This window comes from Diabrotica undecimpunctata, chromosome 9 (assembly GCF_040954645.1).
Source record: "Diabrotica undecimpunctata isolate CICGRU chromosome 9, icDiaUnde3, whole genome shotgun sequence".
NCBI classification, from domain to species: Eukaryota; Metazoa; Arthropoda; class Insecta; order Coleoptera; family Chrysomelidae; genus Diabrotica; species Diabrotica undecimpunctata.
In genome coordinates, this window is record NC_092811.1 from 59,077,388 (window position 1) to 59,087,546 (window position 10,159).

At 33.6% G+C, this 10,159-nt stretch overlaps 2 protein-coding genes across 2 annotated transcripts; one reads left to right on the forward strand and one right to left on the reverse strand.

Moving 5' to 3' along the window:
- Window positions 1-3,692: 3,692 nt before the first annotated feature.
- Window positions 3,693-6,180, forward strand: LOC140450895 (uncharacterized). The gene is made up of 4 exons (XM_072544576.1): window positions 3,693-4,024; window positions 4,090-4,317; window positions 4,375-4,910; window positions 5,869-6,180. The coding sequence occupies exons 1-4, from the start codon at window positions 3,693-3,695 to the stop codon at window positions 6,153-6,155; spliced, it is 1,383 nt and encodes a 460-aa protein (XP_072400677.1). The 3' UTR covers window positions 6,156-6,180.
- On the reverse strand, window positions 6,169-7,495 carry LOC140450896 (uncharacterized). The gene is made up of 2 exons (XM_072544577.1): window positions 7,426-7,495; window positions 6,169-7,367 (listed from the first exon to the last, which is right to left on the reverse strand). The coding sequence occupies exons 1-2, from the start codon at window positions 7,493-7,495 to the stop codon at window positions 6,169-6,171; spliced, it is 1,269 nt and encodes a 422-aa protein (XP_072400678.1).
- Between the last annotated feature and the right edge of the window lie 2,664 nt (window positions 7,496-10,159).

A 10,159-nucleotide genomic window follows, 5' to 3' on the forward strand; every position in this document is an offset into this window, starting at 1 on the left:
GAAAATTTAATTACCTTAAAAAAACTGAGAGCCAAATCTAAGTATGTAATGAACCAAAGCAAAAAAGACTTTTGGAAAAAACACGTCTCATCCATAAATACTGATACTCCTTCTAGCAAAATTTGGAAAAAAATTAAACACATGACAGGAAAGAAAACGTATTCAAAAATTTCTGCCATACTTACTCAAAACAGCACAGTCACTTGTAGTCAACAAATTGTTAACATCTTGGGTGAAACTTTTCATAAGAAAGCAACTAATAGACTTACTTCAAATTGGCAGTTTCCCATGTCTACTAATCTAAACTCCAGTTTATCTGATAGCAGAAAATCCGATCAAATTTCTCTAAATATGCCGTTTACATTACAAGAATTATCACACATTGTTCTGTTGCAAAAATTCAGCTGCAGGTCCAGATAACATTCCTTTTTTTTATCTTTCATGGCTTTTTATCTTTCAAATCTTTCAAGGCCTAGCCTAGCTAAACTGCTGGAAATTTATAATTTAATATGGACCAAAAAATCATTTCCAAATTTGTGGCAAAAATCCATAATAATTCCTGTTAAAAAACAAGGCAAACCTTCAACTGATCTAAATTCCTACAGACCAATTTCTCTTACATGTACAATGTGCAAACTTATGGAGAAAATGATCAATAAAAGACTCCTGTGGTTTATAGAAAAATATAAAATAATAAATTTGGCACAATCAGGTTTTAGATCACACCGAAGTACAGCAGACAATCTAGCAATCCTCCAAACATCAATCATTAACGCCTTTTAATGCAAACAAGACCTAATAGCTGTTTCGTTTGATATCGAAAAAGCATTCGATACTCTGTATAGGCCTCTTATTATAGCTAAACTCGAGGAGTACAGTATATCTGGAAATCTTCATTTATTAATCACTTTCTAACAAATAGAACCTTTAACGTAAGAGAAAATGGCAAAATCTCTAGGACTTTCAAACAAACTGATGGCGTTCCCCAAGGGTGGGTATTGAGTCCTAAACTCTTTATTCTTGTTTTAAACGATATATGTAATAAAATTGAGCTTCCGGTCAAGTTTGCACTCTACGTAGATGATTTAATAATTATCTGCCGAGGCAAAGACACTGTTGCCACTTGCAAACTACTTCAGAATGCTACTGACCAATTGCTTGAATGAACTTCAGTAAGTGGATTTAACTTTTCTGTTGAAAAGACAAAAATCATTAAGTTTTCTCGCAGGACAGCCAGTACTATAATTCCTATAATTACCATAAATGGTACTTGTCTACCTACAGTAAAGAGTATGCGGATTTTAGGACTCACATTCGACAGTAAACTTACTTGGAAATGCCATTTAAAAGATCTCAAAACTAAGTGCATGACAAATCTTAACTTCTGTCTAATCATCATTGGGGTGCAGATGAAGACTTCTTTCTTCAGATTTATAGATGTCTTATTCGTTCTAAAATAGACTACTGCAGTTTCATTTATATGCCAGCTAGCCTATCAGATTTAAAACTTCTTAACTCTGTACACAACACTGCACTCCGAATATGCCTTGGAGCCTTTAGGTCGAGACCCGCAGAGAGTTTATGCAGAGAAGCTAATGAACTTCCCCTCTGGCTACGTCGCCGGCAACTCCTTTTAAAATATTCTTCTCGAATCTCAGCTAATACCGAAAACCCAGCTTATAAATTATTAAGTAATGAACTTTTAAACTCTCCTTCTCCTATTAAACTTCAGTCTATGCCACAGTATCTCTCACCACATCTAAATAATATCGATCTTTCAGTCACAACTCCAATATTAATCTCACCTAAACCTCCCGGGAATAAATCGATAGCAGATTTTAATCCACAATTTCTAAGGCAAACCTTTAAAGAATTAATTGCTAACAACAGATTAGACCAAATTTTATAAACACAGATGCTTCTAAGAGTCCTACAGCTGTTGGATGTGCTGTAACTTCAAACACCCATTTAATCACATCTTGTAATCTTCCGCTCTTCTGCTGCATACATACTGCTGAATTATTCTAGTTTAATCTCAATGGGAGTATCCATAACCATGAACTGGATTCCTTCTCAAGTAGGAATCCCAGGTAACGAACTAGCCGACCTCTTTGCAAAACAAGCCTCGTCTTCTAATATGGAGACTGAAAACATACAACTTCATACAGATTTACAGTCGCATTTTAAAAATATCATCCCAATGTCTTGGCAAGATCACTGGAATAAAATCACTTCCAAGCTTCGTGACATCCATCCCAGCGTTAAAAAGCTTGAGTTTCCTTCCATGACACGAAAAAACAATATCTTAATTCGCCGACTTAGAATCGGCCATACAAGACTAACTCATAAACATTTAATGACTTCCCAAGATCCACCTACATGCACACTGTGGTAATATTCTATCTGTTAAACATATTCTCGTAGACTGTCCCCACTTTAACAACGAAAGAAAAAATAATCTTTTGAGTCAAAACCTACAAAATATTCTCAGTTCGCCAGATCAATTCCAAAACCTTACTAATTCCCTCTATGAAACCAAGCTTGACCAGGATATTTAGAAGAAGAAACGTAGTTAGGAATTTGATAATTAATAATTGTACTAATATTTAATGTATTTCTTTATTAATCATAATGTTACTGTATATTCTTGTAATGTAATGTAATAAAATTGTACCTGTGTCAGTGACCTACGCCGTCGAGACACGTAAGGCTAAATAAAAAAAAAAAAGTTGATTACTTACTTCCACACGATAGATTCCTTACTGGAATTGAAAATAAATTCGCAAATATTTTAAGGGAAGCATTTTTTTCATTAGTATGACATCAGATGTGTAGCCAGAGCAGCCGGTCGTATAATATTAAAATGGCGTGGCTCCATGACCCACGCTATCACCTAAGACCAAATAATATAGACGAACGAATACACACAGTTTAATGCCAAAAAGAATATTCCTTAGCATAGCCATAAACTGTGGCATATAGAAGATATAGGACATTTCAATGTCATTTTTTAGTCTCGGACTCTCAGCAGACATTTACAGAACTAGTTCTAAACCGATATTGAACTATTGAGTTCGCATATCAATTCTGAGTTAATTCAGAATTGGTTCATGTTTTGGAACTTGCTGGAACGCATTTTATTAAATTAAAATTGGCATTTGATAGGTGACATATGATATTGCCAAATCCTTATTTTCCGTTATTTGCAGGTGTTTCATCTCTGGCTGTTGTTAGTTAAACTCATAACATTATAAGGATTTATCTAGATTATCATATTTTCAAAAAAATAACAATTTTTAAAATTGATAGTAGTAAGACATTAGCCAAGTCTCAAATCAAAGCATTTTGTTTAACTCTAACCTAACCAAATATATTTTCCTCATCGAGTTAGAATCTATGGAGAGGACATCACGTGACTAAAAACGACCCCACTTCGGCCATATTGTTTTGACACTTTTGACAGATCGTATATGTTTGTTTACGTTTTATGTTTTTCGAATATTTTTAGTTTTATAATACTTTTATAGACGATTTCTCCTAACCAAAACTCTATCTGGTGGCGTTGTGCATAACTATTCAAATAGACATTAATACATAACCTTAGATTTGTCTATATCAAAATCGCATTCGTTTTGTTTTGTTACCAAAGTTTATTTCGGTTTTTACATTGGTTTTTACGCTATTCTAGTATAATGGATGAAAATGAAATAATGTTTTCTGTAGTTGAATATTTTAAATATCTAGGAGGGAATGAAAATTCTAGAAGAGTCTATGAAGGCGAGCAAGTTGTTCGAGCAGGTCACATAATTATGTGTGGTAGATTACATACAGAAAAGCAAGACTGCATTGTAATTTATGCTCTTTGTTTACAAACCAGTGCCTTGCAATCATCGCCGCATGTGATCAAAGGACAATTAAATATTGTCAATAACATAGCAAGTGTGCATAAGATGGAATGCTCTTTTAAAGGTGCAAACAGTGGGTATTGTAAACATATTTCAGCTGTGTTATTACATTGTACCAGGTAATAATTTTTTGTACAAATATATTGTCAAATCAATGTATATATTCCTGGTTTATTATTTTTAGAATACCTTTGGAAACTTTGGAAGAGCTATCCCAAACAGACTTACAATGTGCTTGGTCTCTAAGGAAAGCAACCAGCAAAGATCAATATAAAGCTGTTTCCATACCGGAAATGCCTTGTTATAAGGATAAATGGGCCAAACAAATAACCACAATCTCCAGTGAAAAGAAACCAAATATTTTAGAAAATCTTTTATTGCATGCTCCAAAATCTGCATTACATTTGAATCGGTAATTTCTTAGCAATTTATCATCATTGTTATCATTAATCGTATTTTTATATTGTAGGGTAGGCAGAAGAGAATCACCAACTACCAGTGTAGAAACAGTTTACCCAAATAACAATCAACATCTCAACATATTACTTAATAATGCCAGCCAATCTGTTATTATGATGGAATTAGAAGGTTTAACCGTTGAGATTAAGGATTGTTGTAAAGATTTTGTGCAATCTCATTTTATGAATGATACAGAACATGTTGCAACTACAACAAAAATATCTCAAAGAGAATGGCACAAACAGCGTAAGTATCGAATTACTGGCTCTAGAATATATGGCATATATACCTACGCTGGTTTCGATTGGATCACTAAAGCTGAAAAGTATTTCAATCCAAAACATTTTACAAACAAATTTGTTAAGCATGGGTTGAAGTATGAAGCTGCAGCACGTGAATGCTTTGTCAAAGCAACTGGACAAACAGTGTCCACATTTGGTCTAATTGTTTCTCATAATAATAATTGGTTGGCATATTCTCCAGATGGTGTTATTTTTAATAACGGAAATCCCGTAGCATTGGTTGAAATAAAATGTCCAATGGAAGGTAAATTATAATCACATATTCATAACAAGTTATTTAACTATTCTTTTTTGCAATGGTTAGGCAAAGAAAAAGGCCAATACTCACAATCTTTTATCCTTTATTGATGTTAAATATTAGCTACTGGTTTCAGGACTTATAATTTATGTCCCATCCTCAGGCCAGAATAAGAGGTTTCTTGTTAAAAAACAAAGTTATAAGATATCAGTTACAAGTAGGCTTCCAGCTAACATGTGTGAATGCATTCAAAGTCGTCATCTACTCAAGACAGGACCACATTCACTCAGGTATCAGGTAGGGACTTGTTTTTAGTTGTGTTTTTTTAAAATTGAACAATTGTATCAAACTATTATGTGGCTAAATGATACCATATGTAGAAGCAAACAGATTTGACGGCAATCCTCAAAGTCACTTGCACTGCATAAACAAACGTCTATCATGTCTTCTCCTCACGGTTGTAAATTGGTTGTCATTTTCTTCTTAAATCCAATAATGGAGTTTATCGGTGTTTTGTTCTTTTTTAATATTTGAAATGAAACACTTTTTTTAAAAGTGTATTCGTATAAATCAATGTTTGCAATGTCCATCGTTTTAAATAATTTAAATAACTTATTTTATTGGATTTAAGAAGAAAACAGACAAAAACAGCTGTAGCACAGAACATAAGTACTTAAAAAGTTCAACTAGTACATAATATGGTATTACAAAAAAAGTCCCAACCTGGTACCTGAGTGAACATGGCCCTATCGTGAGGAGATAATGACTTTGAATGCATTCACACACGTTAGTTGCAAACCTACTTGTAACTTATATCTTTGTTTTTTAACAGCAAACCATCAAAACCTCTTTCTGGCCTGAGGACGGGACATAAACTCTAAGTCCCGAAAGCCTCTTTTCTTTACTTAACCTAACATTTATGGACTCACACTTGCAACCATTTCATCATTATTCTTTTTTGTAGGTGCTACAAAATCAGTGTTTGATGTTCTAAAAACATTAAATTACCTAAAAAAGAATGAAAATAACATATACGAATTAAAGGAACGTCATATGTATTATGGACAAATTCAGTGTGGGATGGCAATGTTAAATATAAAAGAATGTTATTTTTTAATTTATTGTCCATATGATGCCAGTATGGTAATTTTAAATGTACCTTACAATGATGATTTTGCCAAGAAATTACTTTTTAATGTTAAAACTAAGTATTTTAAATATATGTTACATTCCATATGCATGTCAAAATAAAGAAACATATTTATTATTGTAAAAATTTATTATCTGCCAATATAGGCGAAGACAAGTTAGTCACAGCACATATAATAATAAAGATATTTTGTATGTATGGTATAAAATTAGTATGAAGTTTATTACTCAAAATTTTAAATAATTTTATGCGCTGATTTGTTCGTTCAATATGAACTCTAGCCGCTGCAATGTCTGAGTTTTGAATTGCTTCTTCACGACGTAGTTGTTTTCGTTTTTCTAAAAATGGAGGCCTGTAGAGTTTTACGTTATGAAATGAACACAATTCATCAATTAAAAATCCTTTATCCACCATAATTGCAGAGCCTGGCTTAATTTGTTCAATTACACCACTTTCTTCAAAGATTATTTTGTCTGATGCACGACCACCATATGGTCTACTTACAAAAGTGATTACTCCTGAAGGAGATACCCCTGTCATGAATTTTATGGTTTCACTTCCTTTATACTGGGAATAGAAACGTATTCTGCAGCACAAGCACTTTGGTTTATACACTTTTATTTCTGTGCAATCCAGAACCATTTCTGTATCTTCAAAATTAGTAAAACAAATGGGCACATTCCTTTGTAATTCTGCACTTGAAGGCATATATATAGTACATTGAAGCACTTCTGCTAGGATACATATCATTTGTGTAATATAAGTTTTACACAAACCTTGAGTAACACCAAACAATGGTGCTAACACTGCGTAACTTAAATCCAACTTCAATTTTACGAATGTTAGTATTATTCGCTGTCTTACACCTAGTCTATGACTTCTAATGTCTTTATACACTAAATTAACTGATGACACTATACCATCCAGTAATTGGAAATTCTGCAATCCTGTAAAACTGCATAGCATGGTATCTGACGTTATTATATCTGATAACGTAACCACTTTTGGAGTGTTGACTTGAACTTGAAAGTCTTTAAAAGACTTTACTGTTCCACCACTTAATTGCAATAGTGCATCAACACATAAAATGTCTTCTTCTGATGGTTCATTTGTTTTATTGGGAACATCAACATCTGGAATACTTGGTGGTTCAGGATCACATTCTGGGTTCACTTTTTGTTTTGTGCGGTTTTTAGAACGTTCAGCTCGGGTAGAGTTAGTGGGGAGTTCTTTTGACAATATGTTGACTTTTGGCAACTTACAACTGGGTATAGCACATCTTTTCAATCTTCTAAGTTTAGATAAGTTTTCTTCTAAAATAAAAATATTTACCTGTTAATAATAGCTACTTTATATAATACATAAACATACCCTTAAAGTAATCTTCATTTTTAAAGTGTAAACTGCACACTTTCATATATGGACTAGGCTCTTTTCCCATTTTTAGAAGGTGTTTCCATAAGTTTCGTTTGTTAACTAAAGTGCCATTGAATAAAACTCTGTCTTGTTTATTCTTTTTAGGGAAAGAATGAAACGATAAATTACTATCACGCTTTATCCAAGAATCACATTGAGGCACACAACAATAATAATTAGATTTTTTTGCCATAACTGAATAAAAACAAACACTATTTCAAGCCAAGGGAAATTCGGAAATGTAAGGTTATGTATTAATGTCGATTTGAAAGGTTCGAGTTATATACGCAATGGCGCTGCAATCTTAAACGGGATTGCCTATAGAAACTGTAATATTGTGATAGTGCATAATAATGGTTTCTTGTTCTCAACGTAGTTGAAGTGGCAGAAGCAATGTTAATAAAAAAATCTTCAGGAATAACGTTCTGCAGCTTAGTATAGAAATATGTAAACAAAGTACTGGCCCGTACTTCAGAGAATAAATTAATAGTACTTGACTGTATTAATTTATCTTTATGTACACTTCTCAACAATTGAAGTGGATATTATGAAAATGTGTATTTTATTTTTTGTTCATAAGGTCAAATAGAAAAATGGAGTGATATAAATAAAGATTTATTTTTACTTCGTATTTTCATACAGATGAACCGAAAGAAAGAAATTCTTTAAGAAAAAAAATAGAAAATAAACAAATATTGTAAAATTAACAACCTAAAATTTATATTCCTGCTCAATTTCTAATATCCCGAAAAGAAAAATTAATAGTGTGTGGGTCCACCTCTGTGTCGCCTTAGTGCTCTAACTCTATTTGGAAGAATTCTTATTAAATTATTGATAAACTGCTGCGATATACGTTCCCAAATCTCGCGTAATGTATTGTCCAACTGATCTAAGGTTTGGGGCGGTTGAAGGAGCCTGTTTTGTTGCCTAGACAATTCGGCCCAAACATGTTCAATGCAATTTATATCAGGTGGACACGTTGGCCACTCCATTTTTGTAATGCCATAAACTTCTATACACTCGTTGACTATTCTCGCACGATGAGGGCGAGTATTATCATCAATCAGAACAAATTGTTCGTCTATTGCACCAAAAAATGGAACAACAATTGGTACTATGCCTCCCCACACGCAAACGGATCCACCTCCAAAAAGAGTGGTTGGGACTCTCAGATTTTCATTGTAACGCTGTCCTCTTTTCCTCCACACCAATATTCGGCCATCATGGACTCATCAGTAAAGAGACAATTCCTCCAATTTTCGAAATTCCACTGATAGTGTTCCATCGCCCAGCGATATCTGCATGCACGCTGCTCTCTAGTTAGTCGTTGATGGGTAGTGCGCCGTCTAGCCCTTAAATTAGATGAATGTAACCGTCTTCTGACAGTTTTACTGGAAATCGCTCGTCCAGTAGCATGCCTGAAGATACTGTTAATTCTGGATGCCGTGAATGTTGGGTTTCTTCTTGCCGTCAGAACTACAAAACGGTCTTGCCGACGAGTTGTAGATCGTTCTCTTCATGCCTGTATGTTGCAGATACAGTTGCTACATACCGATTCCATGCACGACTTATCACACTTTGCGACACATTTAGCCTCATAGCAACCTCTTGTTGAGTTATGCCTTGTTGGATCCAACGAACTAATTGCTCGAGCTGCACTAGTTCTAAATGTCTTTGCGGCATAATGTTTTTGTGATAAATAGATTTCTTGACTTATTAACAACTGGTAAAGATAATATAAGCACTTTTATACGAATGATATATTCATGTTTGGAACAACATGTCTCTCTTTGTACGAGATAAGGGCCGATAAGAATAGGGAGAAAAAAATCACATGCAAAAAATATTGGCAATAAGATAGCATATAGAGTATAGTACAGGCAATTATTTTAAAAATAGTTTTATATGTTAATTTAGGAATTTTAAAATTATCCACTTCAATTGTTGAGTAGTGTATAATATATCATGTTTTTCGTGTTTACCGCGGGATAAATAAATCATAGTTTATTAAAAATGTATTGCACTTTGTAGATTATGATTAAATCTTCTGAATAACTAGTCATATTTTTATAGTAGTTTTAATATTATTGAGTCCAGCCATGATCCCACCGCCATATTGGTATCACCGTTAGCCACGCCTACCTACGCCGTTTTTAATACACACGTTAATATGCTCATAGCTTCTGTATAGATTCTAACTCCATGATTTTCCTCAAGGCACCGGGTCACAGTGTTGCCGTATTTATTTTAGTAAAATATGTATATGAATCCGTAAAATAGTTTCGAAACACAATTCAGATAACTGCCTTAATCTGAACCTTCTATAAATGCAAGGTATAACAGACGTTGATAAAGATGTTAATAGAGACATGGGGAATCTAAAATTTGCATTCCACGACATGTCTCCTCAACTAAGCAGAAATCGTTAGTGAATTGGTTTCTTGTACTCATACAGAGTAGATCCGAATAAAAATAAAATTAAAAAGACAGTCAAGATTTCATTTCACGTACAAATAGTCTATGTATCTGTTGATACGTATTTCGCTTTAATAAAGCTCATCAGAACAGTTATTCATAGGCTTTCTCAACGTGCAAATTAATCTTTTCCTGTCTTTGGGAAGCAACGATAAAATCACTTCGAAACGGACGCAATAGCGACATCTGATATTAGATCCGTAAAATAGTTTCG

Bases quoted from the DNA above. Each gene is read 5' to 3' on its own strand.
- LOC140450896 (XM_072544577.1), bottom strand. From the start codon at position 7,495: ATGGGAAAAGAGCCTAGTCCATATATGAAAGTGTGCAGTTTACACTTT. The intron at 7,368-7,425 runs GTATGTTTATGT...TTTTTATTTTAG, and splicing joins AAATGAAGATTACTTTAAGG to AAGAAAACTTATCTAAACTT.
- LOC140450895 (XM_072544576.1), top strand. From the start codon at position 3,693: ATGGATGAAAATGAAATAATGTTTTCTGTAGTTGAATATTTTAAATAT. The intron at 4,025-4,089 runs GTAATAATTTTT...TATTATTTTTAG, and splicing joins GTGTTATTACATTGTACCAG to AATACCTTTGGAAACTTTGG. The intron at 4,318-4,374 runs GTAATTTCTTAG...TTTATATTGTAG, and splicing joins TCTGCATTACATTTGAATCG to GGTAGGCAGAAGAGAATCAC.